General features: G+C 40.8%; 1 protein-coding gene across 8 annotated transcripts in view; it reads right to left on the reverse strand.

The window, feature by feature from the left end:
* The window catches only part of larp1b (La ribonucleoprotein 1B), a 64,435-nt gene extending 43,603 nt beyond the window's left edge, over positions 1-20,832 (reverse strand). For 6 of the 8 annotated variants that reach the window (XM_088630538.1, XM_088630546.1, XM_088630508.1 and 3 more), the window contains exon 1: positions 19,038-20,831. In XM_088630538.1, the coding sequence (XP_088486664.1) occupies positions 19,038-19,443 (406 nt within the window). In that variant the 5' untranslated portion in view covers positions 19,444-20,831. Of the gene's footprint in view, positions 1-19,037 lie in introns of all 8 variants that reach the window. The other 2 variants (XM_088630500.1, XM_088630493.1) reach the window with 1 other exon arrangement.
* Between the last annotated feature and the right edge of the window lie 5,045 nt (positions 20,833-25,877).

Genomic DNA, 25,877 nt, shown 5'->3' on the forward strand with positions numbered 1-25,877 from the left:
CTGCAAAAAACAACCTGTACTTAATACTTAATCCTGCGAGATTATCAATTTAGTTACTGAAATGTAATAAATGGTCTGAAAATTTGTGACTGCAGTTCCTTTAAGCAAGTAATGAGCAACTGAGCAATAAATGCAAGCATATGGGCAGCAGGAAAATGGATTCAGAGTGCCAAGAGGGGATTTGGTTAGCTATTACAGAGGTTCCCAGTCCCACAGGCACACACACCTGCTGTGTTTTGTTCCAGCCTAGTTCTCAGTTAATTGAACTCTAAATTGACATAATAAGATTTATTTTATGTTTGTTTTCAGCTCTTAAACATGCTGGAGGCTGCTCTTAACTACTGAGTTTCATAAGTTAAAATAAAATCCCCAATCTTCAGAAAGAAAAAAAACAACTTGTAAATGTTCCAAACACACTACTTGTTACAATTAAGGCTTCAATTAGATAATTAATTTGGAAGGAATGAAAACCAGCAGGACCTGGATTGGGATCCTCTGAATAATGCTACGGTTCATGACCTTAGTTGTGCGAGATCTGTCCAGGGACCTCTGACAACAGGACCTCACTACAGACCCCACAAGGAGACAAGGCTCTGCTGCCATCTCCTCAGGCTGCCAATCCCACCCCACCCTCAGCACAAAACCAGGTGGGGCGGCTGATAAAAACAGAGGGGCAGCTGCTCTGCCTCCACTGGTCTCCTGAAACTCCACTATCCGACAACACACGTTCAATTCTCTGGCTTTTCTTTTTGCCTGGGACAATCAAAGGTTTTGACAGTTTTCCCCAAAATGCCCACCGAGACATAAGATGTGAGGAACGGCATGGACTAACAACTGTGGAGGACAAAGGACTAGTAAACAAAAGCTCGACTACTTTGTGGCAGTTGTATTAAACCTATTTGTGTTACATTTGGATCTATGTCCGAATCGGGTCTTCAGAAACCTAGTCCTGGAAGTCCTGCAAGTGAAAATGAGATGAAAAGAGACCTGACACAGTGTTATTGGAGGTGCCATCATTTGGCCGAGGTAGTAATATGTGGTATCAAAGATCCTATGGCACTTTTCTAAAGAACAGGGTGTTAACCCTGATGTCCCAGATCAATTCCACTCTAGGATTACACAAACAGGCCTTCTTTTAATTCCCCCTTTCTTCCACCAGCGAGGTATTTTCTCACATTTCAGTCTTTGACTCTTGAGCAGCTCTCCTATGCCCCTGCAGAGATTCAATTCCAGGTGCTCACTGACTCCAAGCTCCACTACACCAAAACACTCTGTTGGGGACAGGCAGCGTCACGACTGTCCCTTGGCAGTGCTCTGCATGCTGTCACATCTGGTCTGCCCTGGACTGGAGCTGCTGCTGCATAATGGCCGCGTCACCCAGACTTCAGAAGTGGGCCCCATCCTATATGAACAGAACTATAAAAGTGTTGGGAATTATGATATTCAAAAGTGAAACCAAGAACCTAATTCAAGAGAACATCAGCGGTCTTAAGTCCCTGGTTAAGGGACCAGTTTATGGAAGATTCACACACAAACAGTTTTAAACTGATGTGTAAACTTTTACAGCATCTAAACCAAGCCTATGCAGGAATTAAATGCCACATGAAGGGATTTCTGAAACAAAATGTTTTGCTTTCCTCAACTCCAATGGCCAAGAGATTGTTCAAGTGGAATACAAGGTTATACTAGTAGATAAAGTGTTGAGAATCTGCCAGACATTAGATATAAATACAGAACTGATCAAGACCATTCCCTGACAGTGTTCCTTTACCAAGTTAATTTACCAAAATGATAAATACCCTCCAACTAAATTATTCATGCCCAAAGGTGGTACTGGCACTTGGCAAATGCTCATAAAATGCCACTGTTAAAAGTACCAGCCATGTTATGTTCATTATAGCAAAGCTGAAATAAAAAAACACTAATATATGTGTACTACTCTTACGTATTAGAAGTTCCACTTTTTAAGACACATTAAGACACATTAGCGAAAGGAAATGTATATTAGGGCAACATATAACGGGGACCTCTTGCAATAATAAAACTGTGCTCTTGCAGAGTCACTGCATGGCAGTTTTTTGCAGAACCAGTGGACCGCTTTTCAGCCATGACTAAGGGTAGCACTGCAAATGCACAGGGGAAATTGTTCCAGACAACGCACACAAGAACAGATAGGCATATGAGGCAATGCAAAACAAGACTGATGAAGCAACCAACATTTTATATAAAGCCAAATTCATTCCATACTTAGGATATGCTTCACCTTTTAAAAACAGTTTTGCATGTTGTCTCGTCTCAGTTAATGGCCACGAACATGGGGGCAAACAAGGAAGTGCAGGAAGACGCGCCTTCGAGCCACTCGCTTTCAAACTTCACTGCCGTCAGGGGCTGCTGGGTAGAAACAGGAGCCGAGAGCGTCTTGGCCCCCTAATGCTCAGGAAAGCCCGCAGCGACAGTTAGTTAAGTTACTCAGGGTCAGAACCACGACGTCAGGATCGCAGAGTTCCTCCTGGGATTTGGATTTAAGTTTGGATTTAACTCGCCTTCAAGAACTTAGTGAACCCACTTTCCCAAATGAAAAATACATTTTCCCTGTGTTTCCCTGTGAAAAGACACCAGTTTCCCCAAGTATAGCGTAAGAGAATCTGGTCTAACCATAATTTTCATTCATAGTTACCTTTGAGCATTCAAAAGGTTACCTGGGAGTGCACAATTTATTCTTCAACCTAAAAATATATCAACTACAGATATAATAAATCAGTGGGGTACCACAAAGATATGTTCTCACGGTTCTGAATCTATATCTTTGATCACTATATAAAAGATTAGGATGTGAACATCTACAAACATATGCAACAGGGCAATTAGCCAACAGGAGATGAGGCAAAGATAATTCAAAAAGATTGACGGTTAAAGACTTGGTTAACACATGGCAAAGTTAATATAGATGAGTGTAGTGTGTTGCATGTAGGTAGCAAATACCAGCAACAAATAAGATGAGAAAAACTGAGCTTGATGCTCGTTATGAAAAGGAGGTGATTTTGGTGACTTTCAACAACAATTAATTCAACCATTTCAATGTCAAGTTACTTTAACAATTTAGGGATGACATACAAAAGAAATTTTGGATGCATTGTTCAATGTGTAAAATTAAAATTAAGGAACGTTAAAATTGCAGAACTCATTGTAACAGTCCTACTCAAAGAACACTCTTTTTGGTGAAGACCACAGCAGACTGCAGTACATGGGAACCAAATTCAAGTATTGAAAATCCTGAAAGACATCGACAATCACAAGCCACTCTTCTTACGGAATAGTGAAACACAAACCAGAAGAGAAATAAAAACTAAGCAGAACTTTTAAAACAGAAAATGGTATACACAAAGTTCTAGAAATATGAAACTATACACACAGCCATATAGTTGAAGCAGATACTGTGCAACTGTACGCAATTCTCAGATCTATTACCTACTGGCTTGATGGACTTTCTTTCATTTGTAATTTCCTATATTCTTATTCACTGTTTCAGAGATGGGAATTATTTCTCTCCACTGTTTAAAAGTCTCATGCAGTAATGCCATTCTTTGGCACTTTTTATTTCAGGAATGCTTATTCCCATGGTACCTAGCACCATTCTTTTCTCCTGTACAACCTATTTATGTCAAGTAAGAAATAATGAAATTTAGGGCATTCTGACCTCTGAAGCGTTATTCATCAAAATGATTCACCAGCTTTGGAGAACAGAACAGAACCAAGATTTAGAAGTAAGTTTTTTTTTTCCTTTTACCCAATAAAACCAATTTAACTACAATGGGCAATTTAATTTATTATTCATTTTCTTCTTAAATCAAATGCCAAACTATAAATATGTATATAATGTTAAATCGCAAAGTAGAACCCAAAGCATTTGAGGCCAGCTCAATTGTTGTTTGGTAAGTAATAAGCCATTGATAAAAAGAGCACTTGTTTGAAAATGAGTGCTAAGCTCCTAAGTGGCTAATCGAGTGAAAACAAAGAAGCTGCCAGTTCAAATCCAAGGATGTGTGGCTTTGCCACAGAGATCAGCGTCTGTCCTCCTCAGGGCCTCAAAGCCCTCCCTTTACAGATCACTCACTGACTATGCAAGTCTCGACAGATATATGTTTGTCTTCATCCCTCCTGGGTTGCTCTGGGGAATCTAGCACTGAATTAAGCCAAGCTGCTAGATTAAATGGAATGGGAAAAACAGGTGCCCTCTATCACTACATTTCTTTCACAAAATAGTAAATGTGACTGCGATCGATTCAACGGTTTTTAATAATAATAATAATGTTTCTTTATTAGCCCTATACAATTTCTTGCATTAGGAATTTGTCTTTTCACATACCTCAGCTTGCTCTCCATGAGACATAGACACACAGACAGGGAGAGAAGCTTGGGGTCAGAGCGCAGGGTCTGCCACTGTACAGCGCCCCTGGAGCAGTTAGGGTTAAGGGCGTTGCTCAGGGGCCCAACGGAGTAGGATTCCTCTGTCAGCCGCGGGATTTGAACCGGCAACCTTCCAGTCACAGGCGCAGATCCTTAGCCACAGAGCCACCGCTCCGCCCCGTAAACCTTGAACCTTTCAAAACTCGTGCATTTTATTCCCATTTCCCGATTATGCAAACTTCAAAACGAACTAGGCTTGCACACAGAAAAGGCAATCCTGGAGCTCAATCCGGAAAGCCGGTTTCGATCCTGGGTCGCGTCACTAGCCGACTGTGACCGGGATTCCCTCAAACGGCAGGATAGGGTGGGGTCCCGAGATCAGGGATCTCATAGCTCTTGGCTATACAGTGCCCCCTTAAGGGCCGAGGTGCTTCAGGCAAGAGACGAGCCTCTCCTCCCATGAGCGATGTCTAGACTCCGATGTGAGGAATGATAAACAGACCAAAGGTGGGCAGGTCAGAGGAGTCAGTAACATCCTCATTCTCCCCAGGACAGGACACGAAAACTCAAAAGTGGTTAAGTATATAATGAAAAATAACTGCAAAAAAAGTATTCAAAAAAAGAAAAAATGCCCCAAATTCTAATACGCCCTTTTTAGCCGTCTAATGTGCATTAAAGCGTTTTATCACACCACCAATGTCCTCAGAGCCACCATTTTCCATTTTTGAAAAGACTTCCTTTGAGATCAACTCTCATACTGTGACAACAAGTCAATGGAAAAAAATAAATAAATGAGGGTAATAAGGGCTCTAAAGTCATTCATTTGATATTTGAATCTTCACAAAAGGAGTGCTCTGCTCGCTAGAGTCTCTTATTGGAAACAGCAATTTTATCATTTGCAGGACCCATATATATGGCAATCCCAAAGTCACATAGTACTATTTTACCAGAAAGGCCGGTTTTACAAATTACAAATGGCGGAGCGGTGGCTCTGTGGCTAAGGATCTGCACCTATGACTGGAAGGTTGTCGGTTCAAATCCCACAGCCGGCCGAGGAATCCTACTCCGTTGGGCCCCTGAGCGATTTTGATTTTTAAGGACTTTATTTCCTTTTCACAAATAAATACAGGGAATCACAAAAAAGAAAGCTTTACATTAATATACATACTTAAAACAGTATATATGATCACATCTCATTAAGTTTTGACACGGTAACAGTTACATAGCAACAAATTTTCTTGTTCCGGTGCAAATCCCATTCTTTACTTTAACATGATGATGTTTTTCCCAGCTTCTTGAGATACTGTCCTATGCCCTCTATTTCCCACAGATATTCTGCTTCCTCCCTCCCTTCTCTCCACAGATCTGTGAGGTAATAGTTCTCTCGGGTGATGGACAGGGCCAGGCTACCTGCTGCCTTGACTGGGACCTCGATGCCTTTAAAACACCCCCATGTTCCTCACTCTCCACAGGGTGTCTTTCCCACTGTTCACCACGGCCCAGATCCTGTCAAACATGTCAGAAGGAAGTCTGACAGGAGGGATGCCGTATATAACGAAAGCAGCAGTCAGGGAAAAGTGGGGTGAGAGGGCTTGCAACCAGTCTTCAAACTGGGCCCAGAAGGCCTTAGCAAAAAAGCAGGACCACAGGAGATGGATCACAGTCTCCTCCTCAGCGCAGCCCACCTTAACACAGCGAGGGCTGGGGGTGAGGCCCCTGCAGTACAAGAAGGTTCGCACTGGTAAGCACTGGTGGACGACACTCCAGGCTAGTCTCTGTGAACGTTGCACAGAAACTTAGAGGATGTGTGTTTCCACACCTTCCTTGTTTGGGCTGATGTTAAAATGCCCACAGGGGTCTGCCTATTGTTCTGAGGCGCAACAAAGTCTTCCAGTTTTTGGACACCGACATCTCGGAGGGGAATATGGCCAATTGGGTGAGATCTTAGAAAACCTTTAACTGTCCCATAAATTGCAGGGCATGTGTCAGAGAGTGGGAAATCCAGCTTGGGTCTGATACCCCACACTCTGAACACCTCCCTACCTACCCAAAGCCTGGCAAAATAAGTCCAGGTACGCGCTTCAGGTGGTGTTGCAAAGCCTCTCAGAACAGAGGCCAGGAAAATGCACAGCAGCTTCGTTACAATATCTGGGACAGACTTCCCCCCCCTAAGGGTAGAGACATTATTTCCCTCCTGAGTCTTTCCTGCTTCCCACCCCATAGAAATTGAAACATCAAATCTCCTCAGCACTGCCACAACACAGTGGCCCTTAACCCCAACTGCTCCAGGGGCGCTGTACAATGGCTGACCCTGCGCTCTGACCCCAAGCTTCTCTCCCTGTCTGTGTGTCTGTGTCTCATGGAGAGCAAGCTGGGGTATGGAAAAGATGAATTCCTAATGCGAGAAATTGTATAGGACTAATGAAGTGATGTTATGTTATGAAAATGATTGGGTTGTAAACAGACTGTTACACATGCCATGGTGCCGTCTCCTCCCTTCAACCACATGAAATGACTTGAACACACACTTCCCATGATGATCCAGTCATCACCATATTTCCCATGGCCTTTAGAAAACAAGCACGTAATTTTATATCTGTCAAAGTCTACTGTGAAAAAACGGGTTTCACTTATTGTACAATTTGGAACAAAGTAGAAATATTATTTGTACATAGGTGATGTGGCAGGAAAACCATATGATTGCTTAATCACAATAATACAATACGCCATGTGTTAACAAAGGAAAAAAACAAGTGTATGTTTTTATTTTCAGTTCTATTAATATATGCATCTTTTACAACAAAACTAAAGATGAACTATACAAGTTAAGGAAAATACTCTATGGAATAAACTCAGTCGCCATCCCAATTCATAAAAACAGGATTTTAGTAGAGTGTAGAGAGAGTAGTTTATTGCTATACAGTATGTACACATACTGTACTTAAGTGTAATACAGTATCATACCCACTTGAACATAATAGCCAGCAAATCTGCACATCACATTTTCTAAAACATTGTTTAAAGCTGTTAAATTGATATCAAAGTTTCTAAACCATTAAAAGACCATTTTCTATCAAAAGCTATTGTATCCAGCCTATGTACAATAAAACTACACATACAACGCAAAAAAAACTGCCCAGTCACCAGCAATGTAATGGTGTTTCTGACTTCTATTTTCAGTACCAAGACTTAAATGTGCACTTAAGTTTTAAGATGTCACCTTCATAAATTGGAGCAGACATCTAGATTACAGACTAGCCTACATTAAAAAATGAGCCGAGACATCTGTCAGGGCCATTCTGTCAAAGAGCATAAGAAATAAAACCTGTTTCAGCTGGCTGTTACTCCAGCATGCTGCCCCTAACAAGTAACTGACGGCTGGAGAAAACAAAAAAACACTGCACTTATTATATCAAGTACCACACCATCTCTAAGTTTCTAACTAAGAAAAAATGGCAGGCAGTAACTTTCAAGCTTTTGTGTTCTCCAGTTTTACTTCTTTACCATTAACTTCCTTACAAGGCATGTAGTCTTGACTACTTGATGCTTTCAAAACCATCCAAACAAGATATTAAACTTTTCTATCCAAACAAAACAGCCTCTCTCATTTATATTTTCATTTGACAGGAACACCTTTTCCATTTAAAAAACAAGCATCAAGTAAGGAGGACTGAGGTTCATGAAGCGGCCTCACATAACCGTGTCAGTCCACATCAAATCACAGCCAGCCTCGTCACCAGTTGTCCAAGCTGCTTGGTCAATGAGGACAGAGCTCCGCCCAGGCAATCTCGAGCTGGGCTCTGACAGCGACTCATTCATTCCACATACAGGAGACGATGCTACACAAAATCTACCATAACACAGACAAACCCATACTCCATCCATCATCCAGTCACTTTCAGAGCTCACTTCCAAGAGCATTTGTGAAACAGAGGCAGAGAAACTCATCACGACTTTAAACTTGGTGGAAACCAATGCTTTCTTGTTTGGGCTGCCTTTAAGGAAGAGGGGAGAGATGGGAGATACACGTCTGAACTCCTCTGATGTGGGCTACCCCAACGACATGCTTGTCCCAGCAAACATCTGCCAATGTGACATTCAGCTGACTAACACATGGGCTTTGACATGACGGCACATTCCATCTAGCAAAGGCCAAGAGGGCTACAGTGCAGAATCTTTATAGAGGCTCATTCGACTGGTCATTGATTCAGTACTAAAATAAAACTACCAAGATAACAGTCGCAAGAGAAGCTGAAGTGTCTTGATTCTTAATTCTTGGAAGCAGGCAGGCCTATTATTGAAAAAAGTGTCTGCTTATAATTGGAGTTCTACAAATGATTTCATTCATATTTTATCATGCATAAACTGCAGCTGTAATTTAGTGTGAAACATGTGACTACATAAAAAGAAAAACTTGCAAGACTAGACTGGACTTTTGTGCAGTCCTATATTGGCAAGGTACTTGGACTCAAAAAAGAATAGGAAAGAACTGAAATGACTGAATGAGATATATCATGGTCAGTTTCACATAAATAGAAGCATTTATGACACACCGACAGTAAGGCCCTACTTAATCTTAGCTTTCTACCATGACCTCCAGTACTGCTCCAGGATGGTACTGTTGCAAGCACTACTTCAGCACATTGCAGACTTTTACTCTACAGTACTTTCAAGTAATTTATTTGTCCTGTACAGTAGCTCTTCCTGATTTCCCTCCATAACCAAAGCAGGTTCATATCTGCAAATCTCCTGACTAGAGGAGCTTACTGCTGTACACGTAAACTGGAATTTGTTTGCGCGGATCTCTCGGGACATACACAGTACAGCTGATGACAACATCACCCCATGTAGACAGTACATTACAACTGTGCATGACTACTTGTGTCTTCGGGGGTTAATTTGTGCTGGATCACTCTACTTGATACCTTTATGTCAATTTCAGTTAGATCATCAATCTTTTCAATACCAAAATCTCCAGAAAAAAAAACATCAGACTCCTGCATGACAATGGAATGGTTTTTTTTGTTTAGGCCACACACAGGGGTACTGAGGTGTATTTCAATAAATACAGACAGAAAAAATACCAAAGGGGAATCTGAGTCTGCACTGAAGTCCACAGAAAAATGCCAGTTGACTGTTTTAGTGTAGCAAAACAGTGTTTTAGTCATGAATACAGGGTACTTGTCAAGGTATTCTTAAAATGAAAAATGTATTTGAGGAAACTATAACAAAGACTTAAGGGAGTGTGTGGTAAAATGATGCGATTGTATTTCACTTCAGAAATACAGTACTTTTTTGTTTCTAATTTCATTTGTAAAAATAATACTCTTGGATTTTGTAAATCATTAGTTGTCTGTGATTTTTTTTTACTTTACCTGCAATGCAGAATGTTTTTTTCCCCCCAGATTTTACCTCTATTTAAGTAGGGCCCTAATTGCTGTAGGTCTTTCATGGTCATTATAGTAGGTAGCACACAGCTGTGAAATTTACAGCATGAAAATGCACCCAAAATCATAGAAACAGTGAAAACAGGGAGAACCTGGGATCAAAAAGGGAAACAAAAAATCTTCTAATTTGGTTTCTTGCATAACTGCTATTAATGCAGTATCTGTCAAACCCAGTACTACTAGTCACCTGGAAAAGAAGAGGATGCACCAACACACTTTCAATCACAAGGCCCTGCCTGAATCGGAGACATCCTTCATGTCGATACTTCACAGTAAAGAGAGCAACAGAAAATAAGTACTGCAGGATAAATATGAAAACACAAATCTGCCTTCATCATTGTTTCACAGAAACCACGGACTTCTGCTACACCCATAATTACTAACCTCACAATGGAGTGCAATTTATTTCCCATAGAAGTCACCCTTAAGACACAAGACAAAGACATTTTCAACCATGTGACCCAGCAGGTTGATCACTTCTGGTTCTGGAAGACTACTGTCCTGTCTGGCATTCATTGATTAAGCTTTTAACAGCTTTATCTGAAACTGGAGAGCACCTATTTGGTCTGTATTACCACTGTTTCCAAGTTCTAACTCTGGATTACAAGTTACTATAAGATCTGATGGACTGTGGTGTGAACTGTTCTTTCAGATCTGTTCCTGTAGGGTTTTCATTTCGGTCCTTTTAGGCGTCACATTCTAAAGAAAAAGTATTTGACTCGTATTTGACGGATTTGATATTTGAAATGCACGCAATACTGCTTTTAAGCTTCTAGAGATCAAATGACATTACATCAAGCACTTTATTATGAAGCACCAGAAATGGCCTGAACTACTTTGACATAATGCTAGACATTATATGCCACATAGGCTTCCAGGCAGCACCATGATTATTCTTTTTGTAAAGAAAAAGAAAGGCAAACAAAAAACAAAGATCTCTGATCTATAACAGGTACACAGTACCTATAGACAGCAAACAGATATGTTTGCGGTCTATAGTGATGTTTCTGGCTATACAGTATAAAATTAGAAACTGTCCTAAAGAGCATTTAAAGCAAAGGACGTGTCAAAATAAGAGAACATACTGTAGCCTTTAGTTTTTCTGTTGTCAAAATCGCACCCAGTCTGATCTCGCAGGCGTTAAAAACACTTTTACGAAAACCGCCACGAAAAATCAGCTCTTCTGCTCAAGCCGGCTTGATACAAGGGCCTGCAAATGTGCATCGGAAAGCAAAACACCCCAGTTACATGTGAAATGAAAGGCAGAGCAATGTGCTGAGCTCACTTTTTTACCTTCACGTAGACAAAGATCCAGCAGCAGATACTGCTTGGTAAGGGTTTATTGCGCACCAGAGCTAAGAATGAGGAGACAAAACCAGTGAGCTACCAACCTGTTTGGAGCGGTCAGCAAATGGCAGAAAAATAAACCAGATGTGTGAACTGTGTGGCCAAACACAAGACCTCACCCTGCAAGACTGAACTGTTTGATAAATTGGGAAAACTGTGTTGTTTTTTTTAAACATCCATCTATCTTTGGCTTAATTTAATAGACAAGGTAACGCTGCCTCGCTCCTAGACTCTGTTAGCACCACTAACAAATGTATGAGATTCTTTAACAAACGTTCAGTAAAACCCTTCTTGTTCTTCAGAAATGTTCCACTATTAGGATATCTTGTAAAAAGACTAATTAAAAACAATTCAGGAATACCTTGTCTGCAGGACAAACTCATAAAACAACCTTTTTTTTTTCCAACAGATGAAAGTCCCAGATTTAAACCGTATATACTCAATAATTACAAACAACAACCATCAACATATTTTAACAGAAATTATCCGGTCAGGAAATTTTCAATATACAATTTTATCTAAATACAGATAATCACTGTACGTTAAGGTCCCATGACTTAATTTCATTCATTTGGAGTCTGAAGCCAAGAGAATGACCTTTAGCCACATCTTAAAGATGCAACAAACTGATATTTGTTCTATTCAACAAGAACAGGAAATAAGACATATTGCATTGCACTAGTGGACGAATTCACTGGGACTCACATACCACTAGTCACAGAAGCACTTGATACTACTACCGGTCATTGGAAAACAACTTGACGGTCTCTCGTGTTTAAAATGACACAACCTAAAATATAAGAAGCATTTTTAAAATATAAAATAAACAAACTAATCACATCTTTACACCATGAGCCTCCCGAGTATCCACACTAAATTAAACTACAGAAATATTAAAACACCCAACAGGTTGTTCCAAATACTTTACTGCAACCTTTGATTTCAGCCCATCCCAAGGACTAAGTCTCTTAGCAGTCACTATAATCTTCCAGATATGGATTGGAATTAATGACATTTACTTTTTTATCCAAATAATTGCTTGGCACATACACAATAATGATGCCTCTTGGATAAAATGCCAGAAATGACCATTACCCTCACAGCTTGTGATTAGTCAAGCCTTATGATCTAAAATATTCTATAAGATTGCAAACTATTAAAAATATTTGGCACCTTTAAACATTTCAAAAGGTGCCCCATAACATTTGTAACTCCACTGGGCTGAGTAAGATTCAGACTTACAGGGTGTTTTTGAAACTATTATCTATGACTATGGTCAGACAGAGGCCAGTGCTACTGGAGGTCAGCCATTTTCTAAACAACAGACAGCTGAATCTCAGATTTGGAAAACAAACTGCTGGCTTGCACCTCATTTTTGAGATATTGTAAAGCAGGAAACATTTACTGTATTTCGCACTTGTGGGGTGGGAGGTGTGTGATTGCTTACTCATTTTGAGTGCTAAGTTCAGTACTTTAACAAGAAAACATAAATGACGACTGCAATTCTAACTCCAAGAATGGCTTTAAGAACCAAACACCAAAGCCAAACATTTTGTCTGAAAAAACATTGACTTAAACATTGAAAGTAAAAACCCTACAGTCCACTATTTCAGATCATGTCCCTGTACTTGAACACAGACCGAAGATCCATATAACAACATCCAGGAGCAGTTCAACATAGAGAAGGACTAAGGAAAACAAAGCGCTGAGAGAACTTAAGGAAAACTATGAATATCTTCTCCTGGGCAACACACCTACAATAAATAAGGCTAATAAATCACTTAAACCAAATAGCACTCTCAGTGTAAAGACAATGTCGAGAAGGCAATAGCTGTACCTACTTACAAAAGTGAAAGGGTGTTGCAAAACATCTATTTACAGGAATAGGTGTAAGCTGTCAGTCAACATCAGCAATGAAAATAACTTCTTTTCACCACCTGCTCCAGCTCCGTTAAACCCGAAATCTGACCACTGCAGTTTCCAAGAACCTATTCACAGGTTTACGCTGATCAGGCATCAAAACAAAGACATTTATGTTTACAACATTCAGACACCTTCCTCCATGATTCCATGAAAACAAGAACTTGAGGAGCGAAGCCTAATGGTCATGATTCATGATTTTTTCTCTTGTTGTTTACAAGCAGGCATGACTTTACTTTTCAATCTGATGTGTGCAGCTTTAAGGATTTATCGGGGCTGATGCAGAATAATTTGTAGTCTAGTTCTGGTCTGTGCTTCAATTATCCAACACCAACACCTGAAGAAAAACTTGGGATGGAAGGACAAAATTCCACATCCCAGTATTTTACCAGTGTATTGAACTTTGGAATGTGTTCTAGTTGTGCAGATCATCATTCCTGCTGAATAATACTTCATGCACTCGCCAGAACATCCATTCGTAGTTTGTATTGAATAGTTGCTTTCTGACTCCTGAAGAGCTGAAGCCCTAAAGCAGTGGTTCCCAATAAAGTGGAGGGTCCTGGTGACTTCCACAGCTGCTGGTTTTCATTCCATTCCACCTTAATTAGATCATTGAAGCCTTAGTTCAGCTAAGAAGATGCTTCATTGGAATATCTGTATTTTGTTTCGAGTCACACGTTTGTATTTTTTAAGCAAAATAAAATCCCAATGGTTAAAGCTCCAGCGTGTTTAAGAGCTGGGAACAAATAGTGCAAGTTAGTCTTATTATCATCAAGTCAGTGACAGTTTTGATTTTGTAACAGAACTCAGCTGGAACAAAAACCAACAGGTGTGTCACCAGGGTCAGGGTTGGGAACTGACCTAAAGGCTCACTCTCAGAGGACAGGTTATGCTTCCAGTTAACCACTTCACTGATCTGAGCCAAAGTCACTAGCTGACAGCAACTGGGAGACTCAGAGACACACACACACTGGGCAAGAGCATCACTGGCTGACTCAGGCCCACTCTAGCCCACAGAGCTTGGACTCAAGTGCAGAAATTAATTGCTTTCTATTTTACACCCACTTCACCACTTAATTATCCCAGCTCTCCCTGCCTGGTCCACACTTGCACTTATAACAGAATAACCAACACTGACTGGAGAAGCGCCGAGCCCTTCACAGACAACAGCTCCTAGCAGCCCCCACTGTCAAACCCTGGAGAAACTCGGAATCAGCTAATGCCCAAACTCGAACCTGCAACATCTGGGCATCAAGAGTCGACTGCAGACTGAGCAAGAAAATCCATTACTGCAGCCACTTCCGATTCTGAAAACGCCTTACTGAAATGGACTGTGCAGCATTCAAGAAACTGGGCTTAAAATTCACGAGCCCACATGGCAACTTACAAAGAAATGTAACTGAAAAGGTTTGGCCCCTACTCCACTCTAACACACTTGAGCTACAAAGGTTTGTCCGTTCGTGGAGGGTTTGAGATGTATCACTGACAAGAAACACACTAATGTCCTGTAAGACATTTTTACTCACAGCTAACACAACTGTTTCTTTCTCTTGGAAGACACTTACACAATGCTAAATATGTTATCATAAAATAACAAGCATTTTGCACTGAAATAAATATGCCAGTTTTCCCCCCCACAAAGTACTGCCACTTTACAGAGGTTTGCAATGGTTAAAAGCAAACAATAACGGTCGTTTTATGTCTTTTACAATATTGCAGGTAACTTTCTTGGACTGCTTTTTGTTGATCTGAGTCCATATTTGTATGATAAGTAACTTTGCTTAAAATCTGCAATGATCTTTCTTCCTTACAAAACAGGGATATCTCCTGCCATACTTAAGCATGTGTCCTAGAAAGAAATAGCCTCACAAGAGAACACAACAGTACACATTAAAACAATGACTGGTGTACATTTAAAAATGAATAAGCATTACTTCGATATACCAGGTGGGTGTACCATTTGTTTAGTGAGAGTATTACGTTCCAGCATTTTTTCCGACAAAATAATGAAAGACTCATGTAGGCCTCATTCCACACAAGGCTAGGCTCCGAACACATGGGCATTCAAATCAACACCAGCAGGGGAAAGCCAAAATACTTCATTGCACATAACACGAGCGCATGTCTGCTGGTACATCTACGTCTTTCGCACTTTTAAAACCGTCATGTTAGTTGTTTCTAAGATACGCAGAACCGCGCAACACAAAAAAACACATAGAGCTGGGCAGAACTTCTCATGAGTGGTGTTCAGCTGTCTCTGCTTCACTTTTTACCACTTGTCCAAGAAGCGACCATGAAGCGGGCCAGGGACCTAGCCCTCTTGAATGTTTTTTCTCCGGTGCAGGCTTGCACGACGGCCCTTCCGCCATTTTGGTGGCAGCAGAACTAGGGGGGACCACCCCCTCGACACTTCTATGCACCATTTTTAAGTGTACCACATTCGATTACAACAATTGCCGGAACTAGCCGACGCCTCTCGGCAGGATGGGGATACAGACGTGGAAGTTGTGGGTCCACTGGTGCTGTGCACCTACCAGCAGGCAAGGCTTAACCACTGGTCTAGAACCAGTCTTGCCAGCCCTGGTCCAAAGGTGCACTTAGCTGGATCTGCTGGATTCTCTGAAATAATAACTGGCTTGTGTTGCCATTTAACTGGTTCCATGTTCTGCTGTAGGTGGGGATAGGTCTATCAAATAACTCCCAGCTGAGCTGAAACTGAACTCCACCGACACAATGGTCCTTCAAGAGCTGGGCTGGGAACCACTCCTCTAGAATACACACCCACACCCATAACCTGAGACATCTCCCAGATGATATCCCTGCCTTAGACATATGGGGACTTTGTTTTCCCACACAATCTCACACTACAGACCTGCACACTAAAGCCCAGTGCTTTCATCTGCTGCCAGATATCCCTATTCCTTTCCACAGTGAGCGTCAAAATTCAACATTAGAAAGGAAAGCACAACGTTGTGAGAACACTCTGTAGCGGATCGCATACAACCCTTTGAAAACAGTATTTGGCATATCAATGCTTAGACGTATGAAGAACCTTCTCAGCACAATTTACCGCAAAAAATGCAATAATGGAAGACTACTTTAATCTTGTATTCAAAACGCATATCTTTGCAAGTCCATATCCAGTATTAGACACTGGTTCAACTAACTATCCCCTTCTTTACAAGACTCGTATGACTGCGTGCATCCTGTTATTGTAGCCCACAATGTCACCCTGAGCTCTCTGATAGTTCCTTTACATGTCCTTATTCATCATCTAAGCAATGTGTCAACACATTCAACTTACCCTCACTGCTTACACCAGCCCAACCTCTACCTGCGCAAGACACAAATACTCATGGACTGTTGGATCCCACTTTCCTGACCACCTCGTACTGACCATTTCGATTCTGAAGTAGCTACCAAAATGGTCGAATTTCCAAATGAAGCAAAAAACCAAGTGAGGGGCATAAAGAAACAGTTGCAAAGGAGAAACAAAAAGAAAATTAGGCACCTGGTAAACGCTTAGCAAAGCAAATTTCATGTTAATAAATGCAAAGTGATCCAGACAGGGACACTATACATAATGCATGAGTGACTCTGACCTGCTCTAAGTTATGCGTAAAAGGGATCTGGGTGTTTGTTGACTTTTCTATGCATTTATCCAGCGATGTGGAGAAGCAATTAGACAACCAAACAAAATGTTTGGGTACAGAGCAAAAAGTTTTGAATTGAAATCAAGGGAAGTCATTCTCATGCTTTACATTGGAATGGTATTTTGTGATCAATTTTGGCCACCCTACCATTAACAGGATATTAAAGCTTTAAATCAAAGGGAGTAAATAAGAAAAAGAGAAACAGGGATGATTCCTGATCTAGTATAAGGACAGGTTAATGGAGCTAAATTTCTTCAGTACAGAACAAAGCAGATTTGAGATCCCAGTATTTAAAATCCTAAGGAGTCAACCTGGTGGACTACTGCATACACACTAATGAAACAAGGACACGGTGTCACAACTGGAAACTAAAAAGGAATTAATCTAGGAAGGACAACAAGAAATGATTAAGTAGTTGTAGTTGTAGGCAGTTGTGAGAACAGGTTTCCAGGCCAGGTGGTTCCTGAGACCAAGAGACAAATTAATAGCCAGCTACCAGACTACCAAGATGGGACCAAATGACCTCCTCTTGTCCGCAGCCATCTGGGTTGTCTTGAATCCACACCTTTCTTTTTCAGTCCACAGGAGTGCAGCTCACTGTTGGGGGGGGGGGGGTGACACCACTTTCTTCATGATCTTGACTGGCAGAGCATCTCTCTCCAAGTCTTCTTCTGCTCCACACTGACTAATCAACAGCCTGACAACATCATTGCACTGTCCCATAAAAAACTAAATGAAGCAAGAGCCAATGGTTTAACCAACAGGGACCAGACTTGGGTTTCATTAAAAGAAGTAACAGTAGACATTAATCTTGGATAAAAGTACTGTTAATGCCAGTCTACCTTGACAAGTCTTGCGAAACACAGAGGGAATAAGACAGGCTCCCTGCTTCATGAACTTTACATGAATCAGCATAATTACACCAACTACACGGGTATTTCACGCTTATAGCATACATATACTTAAACATCAAAGAACCAGAACATTTTTACTTCCTGTTGACATGAGGTTTGTTTCCTAATATTTCAGTTGAGGAAAACGTTACTTTTAATTCAATGAAGGTATTGTCAGTGTACACAGAGGTAGTGGTAGATTTGTGCTTTATGCCCGACTTGCAGACACACCTTAGAGCAAGAGTACAGCATACTATTTTGCGCCCCATGCTTGGTCTGGCTGTTTTAAAACTTCGGGAACTTTAAATTTACAGTTTCAAAGGATTAATGTTTGTGGCTGCAAACTAATTAATGTAGATGAAGAAAGTTGAGCCACCACATTGACAACCTCATTTTCTTAGATTTACATACGGCGCTGTTGATCTGAAAAGTTAAAAAAAAACTGCGACTGGATGCATTTCATGATAACTCGAACGCGTTTTAAAGCTGCAGTTGTCAGCACTCAACGTGCTCCGGTGCAATTTGATCACATAGGGGGAAGGGAGACAAAACAAATGTGCCACCATCAGCAAACCATACGGTAGCAACATACTGTACAGTATAATGATTAGGGCACTGAACGCCGGGTTCAAATGCCGGAGTGGACGTTTATCTTTGAGCAAGGTATCCGTCGTGACAGGTAAAATAAAAATACATTATAAACTTAAACTGTAACTGTAGTGCTTAACACGCAAAGGGGTACAACCTAAAGAGCGAGGGCAATGTTTTATATGTACGTTGCTGGAAACGCCATTAACTAGACTTTTTAACTTGTACCCTTTGGATTTGACCCCAAGTCACTTAATATATTCCGTCAACTGTCTGAAAAACGCGTTAACTGGCCCCTTCTACTGATCCTTAAGTATAAATCCTAATCTGGGTTTATTTTGATCTCCGACGAGGCATATCTTTGGCTGTAGCTAAATTTAGAATTTAATCCTGATGAAGTGAAATTCGTAGGTTACGCACGGTTTGGGTTTCTGAAGGGCACCAAGACATAACTAGCAAGGAGAACCGACCCCAAAGCTCGTTTACGAGTTACTACTTTTAATATCTTCGAGCCACCCAACACGCCGCACCATCCACAGACCACACCTCTCGACTCCGATTTGCCTGTTGAAATGTCCATGTATGTAAATAGCTGCAATGAATGACACCTACAGATATGGTAACAAATTTACCTTTGAAATCACCGTGGCGGTGTTTGGGGGTTCAGCAGAAATGTTTCTGAACGGGTGGGAACCAAGCAATTACGGTTCCTCGCTTAGTTCAAATCAAGTTGCACAAGGAAAAGAAGGCAAGGGATCACATTAATTAATCAAAATGCAAACCTGATTCCTGGGGGTCGATATTTATAGTGCTGTTTGTGGGAGACATGTTCTTCTTAGTCCAGGGGTTAACTTTCGGAGGCGGTGCTTCGAGTATGTTTTTCTTTGGTTTCTCCCCCTTATCGGGATTGATGTCGCTGGAGACGTTTTGGTCATTTCCTTTGTTAGTGTGTACTTCGTCTTTAGTAACGATCTCGATCTGGGCTTCTTTCACCACCTGTCCCTTGTTTTCCACATGGTGCTTCTGGTCCGGCTCCCTCAGCTGCTGGCTTGGGCTGATTTCGTCCCCCGTCGGTGGCTGATCGACTTGCGATTCGTTATGGTTTTTATCTCCCCCAGTGGAGTCAGCAGTTACCCCACTGACACGATCTGAGGATTGCAAAACAGAAGTTTCAACTTCTGTGGACATCCCGCAAATCTCGTTTTAAAACGGATTCAAAGCGGTACTGTTGTAGAATCTTGACACGATATTCTAGCTATCACATAGATGTGCTTAGAAGAAAAAAAATCCCGAGTTACCATAACCCGCAAAAACAACGGCAATAAAGCTGCATCAGGCTTTCTGAAATGGAAAAAAAAACTTCAGGTTGATAGTTCATAAATAAATTTTCCTTTTCAAAAAAGAAAAAAAAAAGTTCTTCTAGTCCGAAAACGTCTTCTGGTTAAAAAACAAACAAACACGCTGATAAGGCAACGAAAAGCAATGAGTAGCTGCTGCCCCTAGTGAACCAGCCGAGTAAGAAATAGAAAAGCATGTGTTTGCTTGTGCTGGGGAAACTGACGTGGCCTATCCCCCTCTCGGCTTGCACTACAGTACACAGCTTAATGGATTATTTACTTAGAAATGCTCAAGAGCTGTGACGCGCCACAGCACGACCAGTCTACCGTATTGTGACGCCATACAAAGTGAAAGACCGTGACAAGTGTCTTCAATTATTTACAACACTCCTAGTGTTCAGGCATGAATTTAAAAAAAAAACGTAATTCCGAAGAACACAAAGATCTCAGCAGCGTAGCCCTTTCAAACACCTCTCTAGCATGAGGTGACCAGTCTCGGGTCCTGCTCTCTTCTCCCCTTCGTCTCCGATGTTTGTGCAGCGGTTCGGCGACCACCTCGTGTCTCTCTCGGAAACGCAAGTTTCCTTGCAAAAGAAAAGGCGAAAAACAAACAGAAAGGCACGATTTCAAACTGTATTTTGCCGTCCTCTCGGCCCCCCAAGATCTGCTGTTTATCAATCCAGTGAGCTCAGTCCAATGCGCCGCCACCGACAGCAAGTAGTACTAATAAGGCAGTAGCTAACAATACTCCTGTAGCACGAGTGAGCCAGCAGAAGCCTGCGCTTGTTGTAATTGGTCTCATCTGACAATGTAGTCACGTTCAGATTCGTTCACTTTGCCTTGCCGTCCTGCTCCCAGCGCCTGAAAACTCAATATGACGGTTCTCCTGACAGAGAAAAAAAACCGTAGGCTGACAGACCTGCTTGCCAGGACGGTTACACTGCAATATGGAAGGCTACGAATGAACACTCCTAACCACCCTCCGCCCCCTCCTTTAAGTCACTGTCAGTGCCAGAAGCGCCGAGACTTTACTCAGTTCAAGCAGATTCACTCCAAATCATCCCACAGGGAAAAAAAAAGTGAATATAAACCGTCGTCAGTACACTATCGCATTCCCAGAGTTATGGTCCACTGCATTCCCGGAGAGCGTCAGCACTCGCCGTGTTGTAGTTTGCTTTCCATTCGATTAAATCCGCACATGCTTCTCAACCAGCAAGTACGAACAAACTAGTTCCGCGCATGTCCGTTCTAAGCCACTCCACACCTCCCCATTACGGCTCCCGACTTTCTACAAGCACCCTACTGCGCATGCCCTGACCTCTAAGGATGACTTGGACTAGATGTTTTCTCAAGACGAGGAAGTAAAGAAATAGATGACATGTTGGCTCACGTTTAAGCGCTGAAAACTGCCGAGATAATTGAATCTTTGGAGCCAGAATGGCGAGCGAAGGTATTGCACTGCCAAAGGCAGCTCGAATAATTCTCAAAGATTCAAATTTCGGGCTTGACTGAGTTTGGCACGGGGAGCAAGTGAGCTGAAAAGTTTCCTCTTACATTCCTGGTATATACATCTTTGTGTGATTTCAACACACCTCAGTGTCTATCATTTATAATAAGATCTGCAAGTGCGTTTTGTATTATTTTTCTGCACAATTTATTTTACCAGTGATCTAGGTTATCCAACCAGCCATTCCTGGAAGCAAGAGTATCCACTGCAAACCTGGCTGAGTACCTTGCTTCAGACTCCCACAACCCTTTGTATTAAAAGACTCTCCTGTTTGTGTCCTTGTACACACTATTGTAAACAAGGATGGACTGGTATGTTGTGCAGCTTTAACTGGCTCTCATTTTAACTCCCCAATGTGAACTTTATATATTAATGTACATGATACTTGTTTAATCTAGACCAATCTTCCATTAAATAACTGAAAGTGTTTATATTAGCCGTTGCAATGTTTTTTGAAACACTGGTGTATAAAGTTAAAAAAATCCATATTTGTGAAATAAAGGTGAACCCCTTGCACACCTATACAGTTTAGGGTCTAATTAGAAGCAGGTGGTTTGGGCAACCCTGTACTATAAGTACAGTACAGTATATAATGGTAAAAAAAATGGTTTGGTTTTCACAATACAGGTTAGTGACAATGTGTCATGTCAGAATTAGAAGTGATTTCAGAAAAAGACTAGTTGAAGTTTATCAGAGTGGAGTGGGTTACAAAACCAATTTTAAACATTAAGGGCTCCAACAATCCACAGTCTACAAATTGAAAGTGTTGAAGACCTTGGTGACCAGTTTTCCTGCCAAGATCTCCTCAAAAGAACCCAAAGAACTCCAGAATAATATCTAAGGATCTGCAGGCTTCTCTTCTCTCTCTGTGTGTGGCTAACATCAGTATTCACGCCTCAACTATCGAAAAAAGACCAAAGAGGAATCACAGGAAAAGGAAGAAATCTTTCCTCTCTAAAAAGGGCATTGCCACTTGGTTCAAGTTCTCCAAAGAGGACATGGATGATCCTCAGGGCTATAAGAAGAATGTTCTCTGAACAGATGAGTGACAAGTTCAAGTTTTTAGATACATTGAGAAGCATATTTTGCTGTGAAAACTAAACACTGCTTTCTCACAAAAGAACCTCATCCCAGTTGTTGTCAAGCATGGTGGTGGGAGTATCATAGCTTAGAGCTGCTTGACTACTTGAGGGCCTGGCTGGCTTGCCATTATTGATGGAACTATAAATTTGGCATTAGATGAGCTAATTCTGGAGGGGACTGTCATACCATCTATTCGTTAGCTGAAGCTGAGCCAGTAATGGGTCATGCAGTAAGACATTGATCCTGAACACACAAATTGCTCTACATCATAATGGCTGAAGAAGAAATGCCACATCTTGGATCAGCCAAGACAATGTCCAGCCCTAAACCTCACTGAAATGATATGGTAGCACCTGAAGTGAGCTACTCATGCAAGGAAACCTTCAAATGTCACTAAGAGTCCTACAAGGAAGAATAAGACCATTTATAAAATCCAGTGGAAGAGACTAATAATCCGAGGAAATGACAAGCACATTAAAGCTCATGATGACATGAAGAATGCAGTGCAAGAGTATTTATTCATCAGACTACTAGTGGAAAACCACACTCCAAGATTAATATTGAAAAGTCTGACCTCTCCCATTAAGCTCTTTATCAACTAAACATACTTTATTACACCCATGTGAGAATGAGACACTCAAGCCTTCGCCAATTAACTGATTATCTAATTCAAGTCTGGAGTGTTTACTTACAAGTACTAGAGGCCTAAACTGAAATATCACATTTCATTTTAAAAGCTTTCTTATCCTCGCCTGTACGTTGTGCTGAAGCTACCAGTTACTGAATTTAAAGCTGGATAATTTTGTTCATTAAATAATTCAAATATATCTTAAGTGTTTGTTTTACATTTAATCAGGTTATCGTCATCTTATATGAAGACCTTCATGAAATTTTAATTACATTTTAGGATTGCGATGTACAGGCAGCATCGTGGTGCAGTAGTTAGCATTGCTGCTTCACCGCTCCGGGGCCCAGGGTCCAATTCCTGGGGTGCTGTCTGTGTGGGGTTTGTATGTTCTCCCCATGTTTGTGAGGGTCTCCTCTGAGTGCTCCAGTTTCCTCCCACAGTCCAAAGACATACAGGCAGGTTAAATGACTTCTGAGAGAATTGGCCTGGTGTGCATGTGTATGTGAGTGTGTGTGTATTTGTGTGTATCCTGCAATGGCCTATGGATGGAATAAGATCCAGCTCCCCCATGACCCTGAATTGGGTAAAATGGTTAGAAAATGCACGGGTGCCAATATACAACAACATGAACCAACCAAGGGGGCTCACAAGTGTTTTCTTGGCACTGTAGTTAATTATCGTTTTCTTACTCAGTGGGTCAGAGTACTTACAAGAGAAAATGATTTCATTCATCAATTTTTTAGCAGTCAAGTCAGAGTAAGGAAAACAGCGCTGAGAGAACCATTAGAGAACTGATCTTAATATGGTGTTCTTTAAATCATATCTTGAAACAGGATGATTCCAAAACTGAACTATTCCTAAGAAATTACAGAGTTTACAATTTTAGGAAGGATTGATATACATATCATAAAATATGTTATTGTACAAGAGAGGGATAAAGAGAAATAGAATTGATATGGCATCAGAAGATATACAAAGACAACAGTTGAAAATGTTATTTTTTCCCCAAAACTGGAAAATATAATTGAAAACGTTTAACTATTCAAAATTAACTTTAGCAGGATGAAAACACCTATGAGTCCTGAAGGACTCTCATTTCTGGACATGCATTAGTCTAGCATATGGCTGTTATTTTCAGTTCTGTTGACTGAAATGTAGCAAATGACAGAAAATAAGCTCCCGTTGGATTGCAAATCAATAATTTATTCGAACTGATGTTCAACTCATTAGCACATACAGTACCAATATGTTGCATGGTGTCAAATTATATTCTTTCTAATGTATCTTTTATTGCTGATGTGGATATCCTACTACTAATAAATACTACGTAATTTACACCACTAGGTGATGCTATTATATAAGCATTGTGGGTTCCTTTACCTTCCGAAACGCCGCGTACTGATGAGGTACAGTATGTAGAGAATGAATAGGATTGTGAGACCGGTAGATGTCTTTTTGTGCTAAAACTTTAATAACATTGTAAGCGGTAAAATATAAAAGTGTAGTTCTTATTTACTAGCAATTCTAAACCATTGCGAATAGATTCTCGACTCTCATTTGCTCGAATTAAATACATTAGCAATATCTTCTCCTTCGTATTAAATCTCGTGATAGACCTACAAAAACAGCATTTTAGAAAATAAATCTAGGTGAAATAGAAGCGGGTATTACTCCAAGCGAAGGCGATTTTGTGAAATGGAAAATCTTTTTAATGGGTGTATGAAAACTATTAATGTACAGGGTGGCTTGACAACCTTTTCATCGCAGTTCACTACAAGAAATACAACGCAATCTCTTATTTGCAGGACTGACACTACAGAGTTGATACCACAGACTAGCATCTCACCTGCACGAAAACTATTCTATATTAGCATATACTGTAGTTTTGCTCTAAGGAAACGTACATACTGATCGAAAGTTGAGGGAAACGTAAGGCGTCTACATGTACAATAGACCCAGACTTACTGTGTACAAAGACAATGTTTACTAGCCTAGAGAGTGTCCCGAAAGGCCACGTTGACAGGATAACATTGTAAATTACAATATTTAAGGTAGATTCTGCAACGATTGGTTATAATATCGCTTTACATAGGACCAGAGTATACTTGACCAGGGAGAAGACGTTAGTTACTAATTGTAACATTGTTAAGTAGAGAGGTTTTACTCCCTTGATTTTGCCTGTGGGCAAGTTGAAAGAGCTTCTGCCAAGCTGCAGGACAGAATTTGTCGGTCTTCTCTCCGTGCTGTATTTTCTAGCCTCAAGGAGATCTCTTATATTAACAATGTATACACCCTCTTACAGACATATTTAATACATTGGTTACAAAAAAGACAGTATTCACATGTATTAGCACAATCTTCTCAAGTTTGTCTATTTACTACTTCAGATGCCAAATCCGCACATAGTTCAATTACGGGTACATGATTCGCTGGCAAACAGATTTTTTTTTTCTTTTTATATCGTCAGGCATAGTTTGTTCGGCCCTGTCCTTGGAGAAACGAGACAGCAGGGTTGTATGTCACTGTACATCAATCATATCTTGATAAGGAAGAATTGACTTGTAATATTCATTCTGTGAAACCTGATATTTAACACTCAACTTAAAACAATTGTTCAAGTAAAAAGCTGAAGACATTCTTGTTTCCTAATCAGCCGAGATATTATTTTTATGTGCGGCATTACTCCACGGTGTTGTGGAAAATTATATGTTACAGTTCAAAGTTACTGCAGGATCACTAGAGACATTAACTGTTCACATATTATTACATAGTGTACAGTACATCGCGAACTAAAACATTCTCTGCCCATTAAGTTAATTTTGAAAACGAATTCCCCTATTCCTTTTAAGTGACATGTTTTCAGTACTTGTAGGTTTTAAAATTATCTGAGTAATACTATGCCTCCCAATGTTTCGGTGGGTTTTCTACACGTGCTCCAGGCTCCCGTAACGACAGTCCAACAAAAAAAAGTTAAGCAGTGCGTCAAACTGATCCAGTGTCCGTGTGCCCAGCTATGGACAGGTATGCTGTGGTCCTGTTATAAGCCAGTATACACGTCACACAGCCA

The sequence above is a fragment of the Lepisosteus platostomus genome, chromosome 1, assembly GCF_059453375.1.
Source record: "Lepisosteus platostomus isolate fLepPlt1 chromosome 1, fLepPlt1.hap1, whole genome shotgun sequence".
NCBI lineage: Eukaryota > Metazoa > Chordata > Actinopteri > Semionotiformes > Lepisosteidae > Lepisosteus > Lepisosteus platostomus.